This window comes from Hipposideros armiger, unplaced genomic scaffold, assembly GCF_001890085.2.
Source record: "Hipposideros armiger isolate ML-2016 unplaced genomic scaffold, ASM189008v1 scaffold_19, whole genome shotgun sequence".
Classification (NCBI taxonomy): Eukaryota; Metazoa; Chordata; class Mammalia; order Chiroptera; family Hipposideridae; genus Hipposideros; species Hipposideros armiger.
In genome coordinates this window covers 1,372,354-1,392,142 of record NW_017731369.1, presented here as the reverse complement: position 1 = coordinate 1,392,142, position 19,789 = coordinate 1,372,354, and the positions used below count along the sequence as shown (strand labels likewise).

At 46.0% G+C, this 19,789-nt stretch overlaps 1 protein-coding gene across 1 annotated transcript in view; it reads left to right on the top strand.

The window, feature by feature from the left end:
• The window catches only part of CDYL2 (chromodomain Y like 2), a 166,007-nt gene extending 146,993 nt beyond the window's left edge, over nt 1-19,014 (top strand). Inside the window, exons 5-7 of the mRNA XM_019635211.1 lie at nt 4,416-4,626; nt 7,049-7,192; nt 12,316-19,014. Of these exons, the coding sequence (XP_019490756.1) occupies nt 4,416-4,626; nt 7,049-7,192; nt 12,316-12,474 (514 nt within the window). The 3' untranslated portion in view covers nt 12,475-19,014. The remainder of the gene's footprint in view (nt 1-4,415; nt 4,627-7,048; nt 7,193-12,315) is intronic.
• The last annotated feature ends 775 nt before the right edge of the window (nt 19,015-19,789 follow it).

Below are 19,789 nucleotides of genomic sequence, written 5' to 3'. Positions count from 1 at the left end.
TAGAGACGTAAGCAGAGGCAGACCAAGATCATGGTAGAGATAAGGCAAGGCGAGGAACTTCAAGAAAGGATGGATGGGGCGCAGACAGTATGGCCTCATCTGCAGAAGAGTGCTCATGGGTCAGAAAATCACTGTGGCTTGCTCATCACCACCAGACTCCTGTGGGAAGGCCCCAACTCCACCAACTTGCTCCCTCCAGCAGCCACAGTTTAGGACACGATGTGACAGAGAAGCATTTCCAGAGAAGCATTGTGAGTGAAGGGCACTGTCAATAAATCAGATTGGGCCACGCTGCACGTTCATGCCTCACTCGTGTAGGTTTTCCAGGCATATTCACATATTTACAGTCTGAGAAGCATCTTGTGAAAGAACTTTGTCCAAAATCACACATGGCTGGGACATATTTTGGCCTTAGGACCTGATAACCTGCTGACACCCCTTGCAGTTCTCTTGGGACGTGCATACTCTTGGCTGGGCCACCCTCCAGGATCTGGGCATGCTGCACAGCCACAACACTCCCAACAGTACTCCCACCTCACTCTCAGCGTTTCTGGAAGAAAACATGCACACACGCGACCCAGTACGCCATGTTCACTCTGCAGATGTTTGTTGAATAAACTAGCAGATGTGGGAAGAGCTGGATGATTCATTCAGCAGAAGCCTCTCTCCAGGACTTAAACAAAGCTGTCTGCCCCATCCTGAGAGAGGCTGCCCTCACCTGAACTCCTCTCGGGTGATGGCCTCCTGGCGGGCTGCTAGGACGAAGGGGAATCAGATAACCCATGTGAAATACTTGGCCTGTTCCTGGCACATGATAAGTACTTAGAATAGGTGTAAAGAATTATGTGCATGTTACTACTCTTACCCCCCAGCCACAAGTTCCAGCTAAGCCTGGGTCTGACTATGGAGTGGGCCCCCAGAGCAGCCCTCTGGGGACCTCAGGATGACTGTCACCATGTGTATCTGGTGCTCACAGGCCCTGCACCTGCTGACTTGGCTGTGAACTTGGACAGTGGGAGGGCTGCACCCCATGGCTCTGGTTAAAAGGAATGAATAGCTGGGTCCCAAAAGAAATGCCAGTAGTTCTAGGTGATATCCAAATATCCTTGTTTGCAGAATTTTGCTTCTGAGTCTCCTTTAGGCCAGGAGAGCGGATCGCAGACCACTGAGAGTGGAATGAGAGCTGTATCTGTTCTCCCCAGCAGATGTACTGCCTGCGATAACAGCAGCAGCAACCCAGGGCTGCCCATGTGTCAGGCACTGTGCTGGTGCCCTGGGTGGACAGCCTCGTGTCATTCTCACATGGCCTGTGGGATGCACCATTGGCTTTCCCATTTTTCAAAGATGAAAATGAGGCTGCAAAGACTGTAACTTGTCCACAATCTCACCCCTAGTTAGGGGCAGAGTTGGGAGATGGCCCCAAGTCTTTCAGACTCTGAAATTCCTGCTCCTTCTGCTGCATAAGAACAGCCCAGCAGCTCTGGCAGGCAGAAGCCACAGGGCTCAGGTTGAGCAGAGGAAGCCGCGAGGGCCAGGGTCAGTGTGACGGACTTGGCTGCTGCGGAAGACAACGAGCCACTCCTCAGCACAGCCCCGCCATTGAGTCAGGATCAGATATCTGAGCAGCAGCGTCTGTAATGCAATATCCTGTTTGCTCTCTGGCTTCTGCGTCCCTTGCGATACACATCTACTGCTTGAGGTGAGAGGGAAAGGATGGCGAGATGGGCTGCACGTCACATTTTCATATCAAGGAAATAAACTGCTTGGACTGACAGGAGGGGTTGGGGGTGGAGGGGCAGAGATGTGCACACCTGGTCCCCTTAATCCTCCTCTGGGGTCCTTGTCACCCCTGCACAAAGCTCAGGTTGGAAACCAAAAAGCGAAAGGCTCTGGGGCCTGGAAGGGGAAGCTTCTGGAAGGTTGTGAGGGGTAAGGTGAATTTCTGAAGGATTGTCAGGTGGATGACGAAACAGAGTGAATGGGAGTATCAGAGAAGCCTATATGAGGTTACAACAGGAAGGCATCTTGATAGGGACAGAGCCTCTTATTGAAAATGTTCAACAGAGGCCAGATGCTATGGGAGGAATTCTGCACCAAGTGGAAGATTTGGCTCGATGACTCTTGAAGTCCTTCCCAACTCTAGTTCCAAGGTCCTGGAATTGTATGAGGGTCTTTAGGAATCGAATGTCTATTGAAAATTACCTAAACCCCGTGGTTCCAAGGACCTTGCAAAGAAGCCCTGTATTCCCGGAAGATTGCAAATTATGTTTGGTAAAAAACATTGGGTAAAACCGGTGACTGAGGCCATGAGGTTAGGAAGTCAAGCCAGTAAATAGGCCACTGGAAAATCAGGAATCAGAGGGTCATGGTACCAGCACTCCCTCTTTGTAGCAGCGTCCTTTTGGGGTCTGCTGCAGTGGGGCCAGCAGTGGCTGGGGTCACTCCATCATCTACTCAGAGAGTCACACGGGAATCAGGAAATGTGATGCCTCAAGCCTGGGTCAAGGATGCATATATTCATGAGGACATATGGGTCATAAGGTAGCCCCAACCCCAGCTGGAATATTAAGCAGTCTCCTCACCATTGAATCTGATCCCAACCTATCACCATGATACCCCCATCTTTTGATAAGAATTGGGGAGGAGTGGTAACCATTGAGAAGGGATGAATCTGCTCAACATTTGTGTTAGTTAAGTACTAGCTGCTGTAACAAATAAACCCCAAATATAGATATAATGGCCCAGTTGTGATAGACATTTACTTCTCAAATATGTGAACTGAACCAGATGTTACAGATCAGTCCATGGCTGTCCTCCAAGTGGTAACCCAGGAACCCAGATTCCCTCCGTCTTGAGGCTCAACAAATATCTTCCAAGATTGCTATTTTCTCAAGACGAAAGGGCTCCAAGAACTGCATGGTGGGAGGTTTCCATGCACCAGCCATAGAAGTTTATATATGGTTTCCGTTCACATTCCGTTGGCCAGCACTTGGTTACTTGGCATGGCCAACTGCAAGGGAGACTGGGAAATGTGTTCTAGCACTAGCCTTAAGAAGAAGAGGGAAGGACATCAGGTATAGTGAGTAGCTAGTGCATCACTGCTACACATCTGCAGTCTTTACTCTTGTTCTGGGGGAATCCTATATTCAACAGCTGTTTACTGAGTGTTAATTTCAACATGTATGGAGACCAAGCAGTGCACCAGACAGACCTATGGGCTTTTTTAAGGAGCTGAAGTAAGTAAGCAAGCAAGTAATTAGGATAATTGCAAATTGTGGTAATGGTGTTTTCCAAGAACTCTCAGAAGGCCCGCACCGCACAGAGAGCAGGGGTGTGAGTGACACAAGCTAAGCCTAGAGACGTAAGCAGAGGCAGACCAAGATCATGGTTGGGAGTCTGGATGTCCTTGTGAGTTCTTGGTAGTTTCCAGTCTACCACCTGAGAATAATGAAGGATTCAAGCTTTACTAGGCGTGTTGGATCTTTTCTCCATGCCCAGATGAATACTAAAATCTCATATAGCAAACGGGGGAAGGTAAAAAGCGTCCTAAGGCAAAGGAAGTACAGCTTATTGCAGGTGGCTCTGCTTAATAGTTAAAGATGGAGGCTGTGACCTTGCTCAGTGCACAAGGTCACAGAGAGAAAATGTTGGCTAATCCTGTAGCCATGATTCCAGATGCCTCGTGCCTCCAGGGGAGTCCAGCATCTTTCCCCAGTTTCGGTCAGAGCCACCCTAACACATAGACCCTTGATGAACCTGGCATCCTTTAGGTAATTCAGAATCATACAATCCCGGTATTGAAAAGAATCCAAAATATCATCAGTCTCCACCTCTGCCCACCATCTGTAGCTTGAATTCCCTCTACACCATCACCCAAAGTGATCATCGAGCCAAAGTTGGACTACTCCCAATAATGAGGAATTCGTACCTCCGGAAGCCCCCCATTCCACCTTCAGCCAGGGCCGTTGGAACATTCCTTCTCTCTTGAGCTCAAATATGCCTGTTTGTAACATCCTCCTGTTGGTTCTGGTTCTGGTTCTGAACCTGAACATTCGGGTTGTCTTCTTTAGGATATTTACATCTTGTCAATATGTAGGGAGTGGAAGGACAGGGTAACTCGTGCAGTGCTGGCACAACAGCATGACCTGGGCCATCTGAGCAGACCCAGACATGAGGTCACCCCATCAGGTCCCCTCTGAAAATCTGGCACCAACCCCTGAGTGTGCCAGGCCTGTGACTGCAGCTCAGTGGCTTGGTGTCTGGGAGAGTGAGACCCTTGCCCAGCACCCACTCACCTCCGACAACCTGGGGCTGCTTCCCAGCACCTGCGGAAGCTTCTTTCAGCCTGGGAAGAACCAGGGGTGGTCTTGGCAAGCCTGGTCATCTGTTAAAGCGGGTCTTCTCTTTCCCCCCAGGGACTTTGTGAAGGCCTTTATCCAGTTTAAGAAGCCCATCGTGGTGGCGATCAACGGGCCTGCCCTGGGTCTGGGTGCCTCCATCCTGCCCCTCTGCGACATCGTGTGGGCCAGCGAGAAGGCCTGGTTTCAGACCCCCTACGCCACCATCCGCCTCACGCCCGCCGGCTGCTCGTCCTACACCTTTCCCCAGATCCTGGGCGTTGCGCTGGTAAGCCTCCCCATAAATAGGCAGAGCAGTGGTCGAGCAAGGTCACAGGGGCCATTGTAGGCTGTGGTCAGATTCTGCACCAGCAGCCAGAAGCAAGCCTGTGCAGGGTGAGTCATAATAACAGCTCACTGGGTGAGTGCTGGACAGCCATTAACTCAGTGCATCCTCACCACCACCCTGTAAGGCAGGAAGAACAACTGTTATCCCCATTTGACAGATGTGTGGGCACGGAGAATCAGAGAGGTTTGAGTTGTCCAAGGTCACCCAGTGGTAATGGCAGGTGGACATGATCACAGAGTCTGTGCTCTTAGCCAGTGTGCTATGAAGCAGAGCCTGCCTCTGAGGAGCATGTCTGAGATTAGCATGCCAGGACATGGCGGTGAGTGTGGTTGGCCTAGGTGGTCTGTGAGGGGGCATTTTGAGGTGGCTTCGGTGCAGTGCGGTGTGGTGTGGGCTTCACCAAGATCTGCACGGGGCGGTTTGCCAGTGCCCCCCTAGCACTGCTGGGAGAATTCTGCCCACAGATACTGGTGGTCCTTGGAGACCCCAGAAAACTACCAAAGAATCATGACCTAGATAATAGGGCCAAACCCCACAGGGGGGCAGTTAGAGGCGGCTCCCTGAGTGAGTCCAGTAGGATGCGGCCCCCATCCCATCCCTTCTGGGTAGCCTGTCTCTCTTTGATGATAGCATGAAACCAAAATAGCAACTAAGAGACCAGCGGAGGTTACCTTCAGCCCCCAAACCCCCCAGCACCTCCTGGTCTCGCAGCAGGGCCTCCGTGTGGGACAGATAAGGCCATCCAGATTCAGCAGCTCACTCCGAGCTGCTTTCGGCTGCTCACTGTCTCACCCGTGGCAGAAAAAGGAGGCAGGTGGGGAGCCCAGGAAGCAAACCCTTTTGCCTTTGTTCTCAGCCACTGTGTTCTGCCCGAACTCAGTGGCACACCGATTCCTCTCCATCCTTTGTGGTCACAAAAATGTTAACATTGTACCGTCTTATCTCTTTCTTTCTTTCATTTCGATTATTTCTGAAACTCCAGGAGTGTTGCTGGTTGAGACATGTTCTTCTTGCTGACTGTGTCTCGTTTGACTCCTTCCCCTGAGTTCCCTTCATTCCTCCTTCCTGAGACAGAGGCGTTGCTAAATAAGTATAATGACACATATTTGTCCTCCAACCTCTAACCAAGCGCATACTATGGGCTTATTACCGACCTGATCAATGTTTCCACTCTGGCATGAAGGATTGTCCTTTGGGTCATCATGACCCATCGGTGTTCACCGGAACAGAGTGGAAAACTGCCTGACTGCCGAGGCTGAGAGCTTGGCATTTCAACATCGATCCAAGAGTTGGCCAAGCGTGTGGGGCAGGGCGGAAGAGTGGGGGAGGCAGGCGGATGGCAGGTTAGGGAAGGGGCTCTCTGCCCTGGGAAGGAGGTGAGGATTCGCCCTGAAGGAGGTAAGGACCCTGACACATGGCTGTGTCCATTACGCCCTGATGATCAGAGCGAGTGTCACCTGTTGGTAAGCTTCAGCGTTGACGACTCTGTGCTGTCTGTGCCTAGGACCTTATCCATGCAGCTCCCCCCAAACATATATGGCAGCTGTGAACTTCAAAGCAAAAGGAAATTCTCTGGGGAGTGGGGTGCAGAGGAGCCCTCGGGACGCCTGGGGGTGCTTTCCGCCCTTCAAGAGCGGGCAGTGCCTGTGCACAGCCCTGGGCCATCGGGAGAGACATTCCCCTGTGTTGGCCCTATGGTATTACTCACGATCTCTTTGGCTGCCACTGATGGAAACATTTTCACTCAGTTTAAAGAGGGAATAAAAAAAAAAAGTCCAGCAGGGGAACGTCCCTTAGGGGCTGACAGGTCCAATAATTTAAATACCCTCAGTACTCCTGTTCTCCATTCCTCCTTTCTTTGTGGACCTGCCTCTCCACAGAGTGGGGACATAGTAGTGGGTGGCCCTGGGCTCACTGACTTCATCCTGCAACCAGAGAGGGAGAACGATTCTTCCCCATCACCTCCAGCTTGGAAACCTCATAGCTTTATGATTTAGGGTAGATTATCTGTTCATCCCAGGGCAGTCATCATGGCCAGGGGATCAGCATAGAAATGCACCCACCCAGCCTGAGGTGCGTGCCCACTCCTGTGGGTGTTCAGCCGGATGTGGGGAGTGGTATTGGGCCAACGAAGCCACAATAGGTACATGGCTTCTTTTGGGAATTTAAGTGAAAGCTGTGGACCCTCTGCTCAGAGAGATGCACATAGACAGAAACATTTGCTTGCAGTTCCCAAAGCTTATTGGACCCCTGATTAAGAATCCTGCCTTTGAGATCTGAGACACTTGCACACTGCAAGCCCAGACCTCACTGACAGATACGGGAGGCGCCCCAGGCTCTCAGCCTGCCTTTGCTTTTTCAGGCCAATGAGATGCTCTTCTGTGGGCGGAAGCTCACTGCCCAGGAGGCATGCAGCAGAGGACTTGTGTCCCAGGTCTTCTGGCCAACCACCTTCAGTCAGGAGGTCATGCTGCGGGTCAAGGAGATGGCGTCCTGCAGCGCAGTGGTGAGTTCCTGTGTCTTTGTGTGCTTGTTGTTGCAACAGACCCATTGTACAGATGAGGGCCATGAGGCCCAGAGGGATGAATGGACTTGCTGAAGGAGTACATTGCAAGGCCCTGTGGAATTTAGCAGATGCCTCATCTCAGTGTTGAGAACTTAAATCCAGAGGGAGGTGGTCAGTGTTATTAGATACTCTAGTTTGGAAAACCTCACAGAAGAGATTTACACTCTGGGGTGGAGTGCACTGCCTTAAAAGGAAGTCCTAAAACCCCCCAAACACAAATATCTATGGTTTTCAAAGAAACGAGAAGCAAAGGCAATAGGACAGTGTATTAAACCAGCCAAGAGACAAGAGAAAGCAGCCCACACTCTCCTTGTATTTCATTCCTCCTGCCCACCGAGCCCTTGGCACATTTAAACGTCCCCGTTTGACTCCTAAGACACGTTGAAAAATAGATAAATAAATAACACCTTCACACAGGCGCCGATTTTTAATTAAGTGTCGATTTTATCTCATAAAAGTCACTCCGAGGACTATGGAAATATCCTGTTGAAAGGTGGAGAAAAGGCCTCTCCCGGAACCCCAGGGCCCGCTCAGGAAATGAGAAAGGCGCTTTGGGAGAATCAGGCCAGGGGACTCTTTCTGTGCTGGATTCATGGGGCCAGACTCACGACCCTCCCTTCCTCCTCCCCTCTACCCTGAACGCCCAGCCGTCAGGCCTCTCCTGACCTGCCTCGTTAGCCTTTATGGGGCACCTACTGTATGTGAGCTCTGCTTGCTGGAAGCCTAACAGTACCAGTGATGGTGACGGGGTGGTAAGGGTCCTACATTGCTGATAAACTCCTATTATGGGCCAGGCCATTTGCGTGTCTCTTTATTTGGATTCTCTTTTGATCTTCCTGATGACTGTGGTGACCATCTCATCCCACTTTGCCTCAGCCCCTCCTGGTTTTAGCACTGAAAATCCCTCATCCCAGGAAACCCCATGATCCTGGGCAAACAGGGATGGCTGATGACCCTGGGACAGCTGCACAGAGAGGCAGGTAGAAAATTTTAAAATATTGAAGTATAGTTCACATACAGTATTATGTTAGTTTCAGGTGTACAACATAGTGGTTCTACATTTATATACCTTACGATGTGGTCACCACAATATGTCTAGTAACTATCTGTCACCATACAAAATTATGATCATGTTATTGACTATATTCCCTGTGCTATACATTACATCTCCATGACTTATTTATTTTATAACTGGAAATTTGTACCTCTTATTCCCCTTCACCTTCTCAGCCGTTCCCCTATCCTCCCTCCTCTGGCAACCGTCAGTTATTGCTCTGTATTCATGGATCTGTTTCTATTTTGTTTTGTTTGTTCCTTTTTTTAAAAAGATTCCATATATAAATGAAATCATACAGTATTTGTCTTTCTCTGTCTGACTTATTTCACTTAGCATAATACCCTCCAGGTCCATCCATGTTGTCACAAATGGCAAGATTTCATTCTTTTTATGGCTGAGTAATATTCCACTGTATATACGCGTATATATTACCTGCTTTATCTGTGCATTTATCAGTGGGCACCTAGGTTGCTTTCATATCTTTGCTATTGTAAATAATGCTGCACTGAACATAGGGGTACATATATCTTTTAGAATTAGTGTTTTCTTTTTCTTTAGATAAATGCCCAGAAGTGGAATTGCTGGGTCATATGGTAGTTCTATATTTAATTTTTTGAGGAACCTCCATGCTGTTTTCCATAGTGGCGGTACCATTTTACATTCCTACCAACAGTGCATGAGGGTTCCCATTTCTCCACATGCTCTCCAACACTTCTTATTTGTTGACTTTTTGATAATAGCCATTTTGACAGGTGTGAAGTGATATCTCATTGTGGTTTTGTTTTTTAAGATTTTTATTGGGGAATTGGGGGATGGGAACAGTGCTGGGGAATCGGGGGAAGGGGAACAGACAAGTTGCTGTCCTTTTTTTGTTCTTCACTCTAGTTGTGGAGGATGTTGCTTCACTGGCCCAAGTTGGCACCATCATTGCGCTCTTCCCGGGCAAGGCAGATCAGTCGCTGGCTTCTGGATGGCTGCTCACTGTGGCTGCTGGCTGCTCACGCTGGCTGCTGGCTATACACGGTAGTCCATGGCAATCCACTGCAGCAGGGGCTGCAGCCTTCGCCATTGCTGGCGACTCACGACAGCCCAGTTCCAGGTTGAGCTGTTGTTCAGCATCTTAGCTGTAGAGGGCAGTGTCACTGGCCCTCATATGTGGGATCCAAACCGAGGCCCTCTGGCGTCCCAGGCCAGTTCTTAACCATCGCGCCACTCAGCCGGCCCTCTTATTGTGGTTTTGATTAGTGACGTTGAGCGTCTTTTCATATGTCTATTGGCCATCTGTATGTCTTTGGAGAAATGTCTGTTCAGGTCCTCTGCCCTTTTTTTAATTGGATTTTTTTTTATTTTTTATTAAGCCGTGTGAGTTCCTTGGGTATTCTGGACATGAACCTCTTATCAAACATATCATTGGCAAATACCTTCTCCCATGCAGTAGGTTGTCTTTTTACTTTATTGATGGTTTTCTTTGCTGTGCAAAAGCTTTTTAGTTTGATGTAGTCCCATTTGTTTATTTTTGCTTCTGTTGCCCTTACCCAGGGAGACATACCCCAAAAAAGTATCTCTAAGACTGGTGTCAAAGAGTTTGCCACCTGTGTTTTCTTCTAGGAGTTTTATGGTTTCAGGTCTGTATTTCAGTCTTTAATCCATTTTGAGTTTATCTTTGTATATGGTATAAGAAAGTGGTCCAGAGTCATTTTTTTTGTATGTATCTGTCCAGTTTTTCCAACACCATTTATTGAAGAGATTGTCATTTCTCCATTGTATATTCTTGCCTCTCGTTGTAGAATGACCATATAAGTATGAGTTTATTTCTGGGCCCTCTATTCTGTTCCATTGAATCTATGTGTCTGTTTTTGTGCCAGTACCACACTGTTTTGATTACAAGAGCTTTGTAATATAGTTTGAAAGCAGGGAGCATGATACCTCCAACTTTGTTCTTCTTTCTCAAGATCACTTTGGCAATTCAGGGTCCTTTATGGTTCCATATAAATTATAGGATTATTTGTTCTAGTTCTGTGAACAATGCCATTAGTATTTTGATAGGGAATGCATTAGATCTATAGATTGCTTTCAGTAGGATGGACATTTTAACAATTTTACTTCTTCCAGTCCATGAGCATGGTATATCCTTCCATTTATTTGTATCTTCTTCAATTTATTTCATCAGTGTCTTATAGTTTTTAGAATAGAGGTCTTTCACCTTCTTGGAAAATTTATTCCAAGGTATTTTATTCTTTTTGGTGCAATTATAAATGGGATTTTTTTTTCTTACTTTTTCTTTCTGGTAGCTCGTTTTAATGTATAGAAATGCATCAAATTTATGAACATTAAATTTGTATCCTGCAACTTTGCTGAATTAATTTATTAGTTCTAACTGGTTCTTTTGTGAGTCTTTAGGATTTTCTCTCTATATATAATATCATGTGATCTGCAAATAGTGACAGTTTTACTTCTTCTGTTCCAATTTGGAGAGGCAGGTAGAAATTCTAAGAGGAAACATCATGAGTGAGGGCACATGAGTCTGAAAACCCACGTGGAGCTGAGGTAGCAACTCACGGTGGTGTGAGCAGGTACACAGGGTATTCAAGGGACAGTAAGACTGAAAAGGAAGTTAAGAGAAGGGCCTCGAAACTCCACTGAGGAGTCCGGACTTTGGGCAATGGAGGGACTCAGATGAAACCAGCTGTTGAAGAAATACTGCAAGGAAATCTCTCCTTTCAACAGTTAGGAATTCAGGAGCTTTGGGTTGATTTGCTCGAGAAAGTAACCTACCCCACAACCTCTGGGAGTTGGTGTTCTTCAGAGGAGTTCTCGGTCTGCCAGCCCACTCTCACCACCTGTTAGCCTCCAGCCCAAGATGAAGAATATGGTCACAGCCCCTTTCCCGCCTGCTTGAGCAAGGGAACTCTTGTTTTGTTTTTTTCTATTTGAAAGCGCTTTGGGAGAGAGTGAACTGAAGCCTTGATGCCAGCAGAGGATGGTGGAAGCCAGTGGAAGGATGCTTGGATGCCACCCCTCCTGGCAGAGCCTCTGCCCGAGGGAGGCAGCAGTGCGGCCTGTCAGAATCAGCCAGATGTCGGCAAGCCCCTTCCGTCAGGGGACTCTGGGCAATGTTACCTTATGTAGCACAGGCACTTCATCTGTGATACGGAGATTACCTATTTGTGGAGCTGTTATGAACAAGAAACGAAAGAATGCAGGAAAAGTACTTCTCGTAGGCCCTATTAATTCATGGTGATTGTAGTAGCATTGTTGTTATTATTACTGTGATCACTATATTGTTGTTATTCATTACTATGATTATTACTATTATTACCATGGCATTACTAATATTACTGCTATAATTACTGCTATACTATAGTATTATTACTATCATTACCATTACTACTACTATATTACTAACATTACTACTATTGTCACCACTATAATACTATAGTATTGTTATTCTCACTATTATTACCCATTACTACAATTATGTTTATTATTACTCATTACTACAATGATTGCTACTATTATTACGGCTTCTCTTGCTACTAAGCCTGAACGAGGGGCATTGCTTTTGGGGTGGGTTCTATGTATACTTAGACAACCATTAGTTCATTTCATTATCTTACTCTGTGATCCCAACCATGCTTGAGTGAGGTATCATTTTTCCTGTTTCACAGATGAGGAAAAGGAAGCTCAGGGAGATGCAAATAGTGTTTCCCAAGCTTCTTCATGACACCCATAGAAAATGATGCTGAGTTTATATCACCCTTGGGTAAAAGACAAAGGTCTTGCAGTTGGGGGTGACTTGGGCCCCACTCAGCCATCCCGGGACTTGGGGCTCCACATCATGTCATGCCTGGAATCCATTTCCAGCATTGCTGGGACATGGGCCTGGGAAGCAGCCTCCTCTGGCCTTGGACATTGGAAGGTTAACTGGTGCCTCAGAGGCCAAGTGCGTGCTTCTGCAGCAGAATCCCCGGTGCCCAGCTAACTAGGCTTGTGCATTTCCCTTTAGGTGTTGGAGGAGTCAAAATGCCTCGTTCGGAGCTTCCTGAAATCGGTGCTTGAAGATGTGAATGAGAAAGAATGCCTCATGCTCAAGCAACTGTGGAGCTCCTCCAAAGGCCTGGATTCCCTGTTCAGCTACCTGCAGGACAAAATTTACGAAGTCTGAAGGGTCCCGGCCCATTTGCCCCAATGATCAAGGGCACCTGACTTCCAGCTTTGCCCTGTGTTTCAGAAATCGGAGTCCAGTGTATGCCCTGCCAAGGGTTTTGTCAAGGTGTCTCTATCCCTAGGGTTGTGTTCATCTCCTTGTGTCCTTTGGTTGTTCCTCATTGGTTTGATTTTGTGTAACAGATGGGAAACGCAGCAGACTTAGCTTTTCCCATGCCCCACCCCTAACCAGCTAGAGAGCTATTGAGGGCTATATCTTCCCAGGCCTCCGCCAGGTACCGTCCTGTCCCTACTTGCTGAAATGCACCATCTTGGTCCAGGAAGGGGAAGATCACTGTCCCCCATTCTTCCGACTCAGACTGTGTCTACACAGTGCCTCTGATTTGGAGATTTGGCTCATGCCCTCTTTGATTAGGTGCAGATCTGGTGACAGGGGACAATCCATCGTAGGGAATTTACAGACCAATGAGCAAGACCGTTGTGTAGAGCCAGCCTCGGTCGCCTCTCTGATGCATATCTGTGTGACTTGTAGGGCTTGGTCTTAAAACCCAACTAAGTGATTTACAAACCTAGATAATGTTTTGTTAAATATATATTTTTAAAACAATGTAAGTGGAAATTCTGATAATTTATGTGTATTATATGTAAAGCTAGTTTTGCAAAAACATGACCTAGGAAAAATGGTTTTTTTCTTTAATCAGACTTATTTAATTTATTTATTTTTGTTTGTATATTATGATATCTGTCGTTCACACAGATATTATTTTCATACTGCCCTGGACCAAATTCCATACAAGGTTCGTGCTCTTTAGTGCGTTCTAGCAATGAACCATGTAGAAATAGAATTCAGAGAGACAAAAATGGAAGGATTTTTGTGGATAAAAACAATAGCTCTGTACCAGATCCTTTGTGTATAAAATAGTTCTCAGCTGTAATAATTGAATACTGTTCTTAGGAGAAATCGCAGAGGAGCTTTCTCTGCATGCTGCTTCCTTTAAGGAGATAAAGGGGCCTTCAGCCTGAATGGTACTGAGACACCCAGTCCCTAATTGTGTGACATCAGGAAGAGGTGGGGACTAGGCCCCACCTGGGGATTGCACACTGCCTAGAGTAAGACTTTTTTCTTTGGGGCAAATGACTGAACTTGGATTTCAGAGTTCGTCCATTCCACGTAGGCAGCGATGTCTGGTTTGGCTTTCTAGGGAGGTGGGACGCATTCCCATTCTGTTCAGCTATCAGTAAGTAGAAGGTCTGAATCTTTTTGCATTCAGAAGCTCAGATGATCCATCTTTTTTTCTAGTTGTTTCCTCACATCAGGGAGCAATAACCAGGGATGAAGTCTCCTGCCCCAGGGCCCGTGGGCTGCATGAGCACCCCTGTATTCAGACCATCAGCCCAAACTCTGTGGATCGGCTATGGAGGAGGAGTGGTTTTGATTATGGTTGATGAGTAGAAAGGTAAACATCAAGGTTAGAGCAGAGGAATGACAGGAGCATGATCTGTGTGAGCCTCAAACCTGCCACTGGTCAAGCACCCAGAGAAGCTGGATTCTCAGAGTGGCGGGATTTTTCCATTTCCGTCACAAGCCCTGAGTGTCCTCAGAAGCCCTTTGGTCACCCATCTTCTCTTTCCTTATGTTAGCCGCTATCCTCTCTTTTCCCTTCCTTGGAGAGAGCTGAGTGGAGCAGTGAGAGTTGGGCACAGTTGGGGGAAGGGACGTGGGCTGAGAAAAGGAGGGTCATTGCTGTGGTTATCTGTCTCTCTCTGGTCCTTTTTTCTCTCTTAAAGGTGACCAGATGCAGTGGGCCAGACAGAGAGAGAGAATTCATGGCTCTCAGCTTTGTGTTTCAGAGAATACGCTGAGTTTGTGTTTCAGAGAACATGTTGAGTTCTATGACTAGAGACGTGGTCCTTTAGACAGGGAATCTGCAGTTTACCTGGACTCTTGATCCTGAAGACGGCCTTGGTTCCTCCTCTGTAGAAAGCCTCTCTATTTTTGAGTTTCCCCCTGACTTCATGAGGGTCAGGGAGGAAGTAGCTTCTTATCTTCTCCCTTCTTCCATTTCTGCCATCTTGGCCATGGTGAGCCAGCAGGGGACAACGACCTTGGCTGAATCTAGCCAGAGGAAGATGGAACTGAAGTGCAGTGTACCCTCTTCTTAGTCCACGTGGGATCTTGTAGGAACTGCAGACCTAGACTCTAGGGAATTACTCTAGGGAAACACCTGCTTTTGCCCAAATGCCTATTTGTCACATTTCCACTTGGGTTTTGTCTCTTCCTTTGAGAAAGCAAATGAATGCTTTTCCAAACCTCATTCTTGTGTGTCGTGGTAGATAATCTCCAGCATGGCTAACTCCTCTAAAGAAAGAGACCCTTGCTTTCTGTTTATCTTCTGGGGCGGATACATTTACCATAGAAGCAGTATCAGGATTCTTGTTGGAGATTGAAGAAAATGTTTGCAAATTCCTTTTGATCAATGTTCATCTTGGTTCCCTGCTGAAAGCACCAGAAATATTTTAGCTTTGGACATATCACACATCCAAACCTCTAAACATTTTAAGGATCTCTGATGATAAGGTAGGAATGTGAAAAACCATTGCTAAGGTAGAATTACTGTTGTTCATTTGTACGTTCTGGTTATAATAGGAGGTATTTTAAAAGATGGTCTATGTTTTGGTTGTTCCTATATAGTCAATTCAAGAAGGATATTCCACAAATTGGGCAAAAGTTGGTTAAATCTGTTTATTACAGTGTAGACTGATGGATTTTTCACTTTCTGGATAGTTGTTTTGATAATGTGTAGATGAAATCCACATAACTTACATAGCAAATTGACCTGGGATGGAAAAATGCCAGACCTGTGGGTGTGTCAGTGTTTGTCCTAATAGCTTTCTCAAGATAGGGCTCAGGCTTTCGTTTGTTATCTTCTATCCCTGCACCCTCTCTCTACCCATAGGATCCTTGCTTCACTCCCTGCTTTGCTTTACCCCCACCCCACCCCACCCCGTGTCTGTCACTTCCCAGAGCCTGGGCATCCCCATCCCAGAATTACCTGTGGGGATGGATAATAGCTATGGGTGGAAGTGAAGCGTACCTCTTTAGTCAAGGGACCTTTTAGGCAGTCCACTCCTTGTCGTCCTGTTAGCCATGGATTAGAGCTCTCCTTCCCTCTCTGTTCCAACCCCCATTGACTAGTCTCCAGCACCTCGTCGCACAGCCATCTGAGTTAGCCCCATTCCAAGAGGACTTTTTGTCCACCTTTGCTGAGGTGATCAGAGCTCCTCACCATTTGGAAGCTCATGTACCCACGTGTCCCTTCTGGCTTTGGAATAATATCTGTGGGTAAAAACCATCACAAATTGCCCTCTAAGAATGAAATTGGATAACTATGAGAAGGTAGTAGAGAATTGATTTAAAATGTTGTTCTTATTCAATGTAGATTAAACTAGGAAATGTTCTCTCTGAAGCATGAAAATGTTTTTTCCATATGAAATTTAGTATGAAGATGGAAAAATAGTAATCACAATAGACTCAGATCAATGCGACTGTATCTCTGAGTATCCACATTTAAAAATAACCGCGACTGAATGCTGAATTGCATTTCCCATTATTAACTGTTGGTTCAAAACATTTTGTAAACTTTTTTTAATTTGAGGTTGTCACGTTCATGCAATTTTACAATCTAGTTTCTGTGGGAAACAATTTTTTTAACAAAGAGAAACAAATATACACATCTTCCAATCTTCCTAAGTGAATATTTAAAATGCAGAATTGCTTCTCTTCGGTGTTTCTGAATTCAGACACTTAGATCTGTTGTATATATTAGTTTAGACACTCTCACTAATATACACAGTATTTAAGACTCTAAATGAGATTTCTTAAGTATTTTATTTTATTCTCTGTAAATGGTTTTGTATAATCTTTCCAAATCTACACTTTGCCTTTGTAGATATTTAAGGGAAACCGTTTGGGGGTTGTCTTGCATGTATATTTTTGTTGTAGATAAGTGTTGCTTAGTTATTTCTGCAAATTTTGGTTGAAATGCTTACAGACTTTAATACAGTATATATTTTCAGAATATAAACTTTTATATTTCTGTGCTAAGTTAGGATATGCGTTTTAGGCAATCTTTTCCATTAATATCACTTGTTCTTTCAAAAAATAGCATACTGGTTTGGTGCCAATTTTTTTTGGTTTTTTGGTTTATTTGTCATTAGACTCTAATGTTCTTATATTGCTAGAGAACAGGTTAATTTTTTTTTCTTGAAGTATAATTTGAAAATGTATTGAATTTGTGAATAAGCCTTACCATTAGGATCAGTAAATTTTCCAACCTTTGCAACTACATATGTTAGTCTAAGATCTCCCCATAAATTTTCACTGTGTGGCAGTTGGTGGAGTTTGTGAAGAGAGCCTTAAGCTTGTTGCAAAAAAAAAAAAAAAAGGTAATACGGGTTGTTTCTTACAAGCAACATAAGCCATGTTAATGGACTCAGTGCAGTCCATAAGTCATGGCTGATCTGAAGAGTTTGGTTGAGTTGATGGCGGCAGGGGCCAAGTAGGCACCTTGGTGATTCTCTTTGGCCATCCAAAGGGACCAAGGACAGGTTTTCCGGAGCCACCTTTGTACTATTCACATGGTTTAGACATGGTCACAGGGGAGGGCTGCTGGTCCATCGTTTGTTCTGAGCAAGTGGCGTTTCCTGCTCCTGACCTTGGCAGTTGACCCCCAGGTCCCTTGTGGATGACTTGGAAACGTCCAGCCTGGCTGAGATCAGCATTCCTTGAGAGATGTGAATAAAGTTTACATGTGAGTCTTACTGTGTAGACAATCTGAAGTCAATTTCAGTTATATAATCAGCATTTCCATGTGTCCTGAGTGTCTTATCAGTGCACTGTGTGTGTTAAGCCATACTAAACCCGAGTTGAGCAGGGCAAAGGCAAACTAGATGCAGAACGTACACATCAGCTGAGTCAGTCCCCACAGGGCTGTTTTAATGGAGCATAAGTTGTGGAGCTCATTGGTGGTGCGTCCCACTCTTTGGGATCTAATCAAACCAACTCAAATTTGGACTTTCTTTTTTTGTTTTTTTTTTAATTCTGAGTCCTTTCAGTCGGTCACACTTCCATAGGTACCAACCAATTCTCCTTACTAAGAAGGCTTTAAAGATGACCTAGAGTATGGCTAATGTTATTTGGTTTCTCTCAAACAGATGTTCATAAAGTCAACTTATCTACCATTAGGATGGAGATTTGCTTCACATGTTTGCAGTATGTGTAGCAATCAGAAAAACTGACACCTAGTTTTAAGCTTCAGCTCTGGCATCTCCATGGGCTGACCATGCCTCGCTGGCCCAACACCTGGCCTGCTGCTAGAGCTCTTTAAAGTGACTGGGAAGCTGGGAGGGTGTAGCGTTTTCCACCTAGTATTTCATTTGTCCCTGTGCCATTAGTTCCAGCTGAAGTCATTTGCTGTCCACGGAGACAGGATTGTGAAAAGATTGCCTTTCATAAAACCAAGGACCAAAGAATTGCATTATTTCAACAAAGCATGAGTTTCATAGATTGTAGGCACATCTAGGCAGAGGTGTGCATGCCTCATGGCACAGAGAAACTGCCCACTCCCACCAACCTCACGCTGCCCCTGGCTGGCCATCCACAGGGATTTGTTGTCACCTTGAGAAGGCTCTGAAAGATGGGTTTCTCAGATGGAAACTTGCTATTTCAGGTGGGTGTTTTTGCTGTGCAGTCCCAGCCTTTGTCCATATCATCAAAAGTGGAGGTCTGGCATTCTTCCAGGTTCTCTCACCAGTGTAGACTGCTCCACCTGATAAGGAACCTCCAGTGCGAGTTTTTCAGGTGTGTCTCCACTGAGCAGCGATCCTGCAATTGCCGAATTTCCACGTCCTTTTGTTCTCCATTGACCCATTCCAGTCCCTGTTCAGTGTGAGAAGGATTTTCTTCCATTCTCACACCGGGTGATGCTCCCTTCTTATTCATGATGAAATCGTTGATCCATTAACTGGTTGAGAAATGACAGATGCTGAAGAAGTGGGATTCTAGTGGTAAGGCTTATTACCAAACTTCTGATAATGAAGCAGGCTACCAAAAACTTATCCAGCCCACCCTCGGAGTGTTTGGGTTTGAACATGGATGTAGCACACACACCAAAATCCAAGGAGACCTTTGCAAGTTAGGCTACTTGTTTTCTTTTGCCAGGTTATCATGGGAGAGTCTTTAACTAGTTCTGAATATTTGTAAGTATGAGTACTTCATAGAATTATAAAGCAGGTACGGCTGACCCGTTCTCACCACGCTGTAAATATTTCCCGAGAATGGGTGCAGTACTGAGGGATAATAATCTTCTGGTTTATCAAATGCTGACTGTCTAGAGCAAATTGTACACTCTCTTTGTGAATGGTCCTGTAACGTGTATGAACACATTTCTGGGTGCCTTAGAAGTTGTATTTTCATGTGTGCTAATATGCAGTATTTATACATTGTGAAAAGCTGCTTTGAATAAAAAGGTTGAAACTTCGTCTGCATTTGCCTGTGTTCCCCCACTTTGCAGCCCATACGTGACATTCACAAACAGGTTCTGTGGTTTCTGAACAGAGAAGTTTCTGGGGCCTCCAGGGGGTTGAGGCATCTGATGATTCTAGGTTGTGTCCGGGTTCCTGGGGAGCATAGGTACTCCCACCCACGTCTGGCTTGAGGCTTCAGTTATTCAGGCGGGTCATCACTGGGAGGCAACTGTTTTGATTCCAGAGGACCCTAAAATAGGGGGCATGGGATTACTTTTCAGGGAGTTGAAATGAGCATTCACCCCTTCCCTGGTATGCCCAGAAAGTTTTCTTGCACAGGACTCCCTCCGTGGATAAACCTTTATGGAGTTCGATTTTGTACCATCCCAGCTGCTACATGTGGCTAACAATGACATTTGTCACTGTGGAATTATGTAGTCCTTTCACCTGCATGATCTCTTTGCTGGGTCATCACGACATGGTTCTTAGGAGAGGCATATACTGACGAGGGCCCCTGGCTTCCAGAGACATGCGGGGGCTGCAGGAAAGAGGCAGAACAAGTCTTTCAGCAGTTTGTGGCAACGGGGAATCCTGGGAAAGGGATTTGCACAAGCTCATTGTCTGCCCGTCTCTTCACCCAGCAGCTGTTTTGAGCCCCTTGCTCTGTCTCGGGCGCTGCTAAAAGATACAGATGACTCAGTCCTGTCGTGAAGGAGCTTGGAGGTCTCGGCATGTGAGAGAGGTTTCTTGAACTGTCCACAGTGCAGTACCAGAAAGAACACCTTACA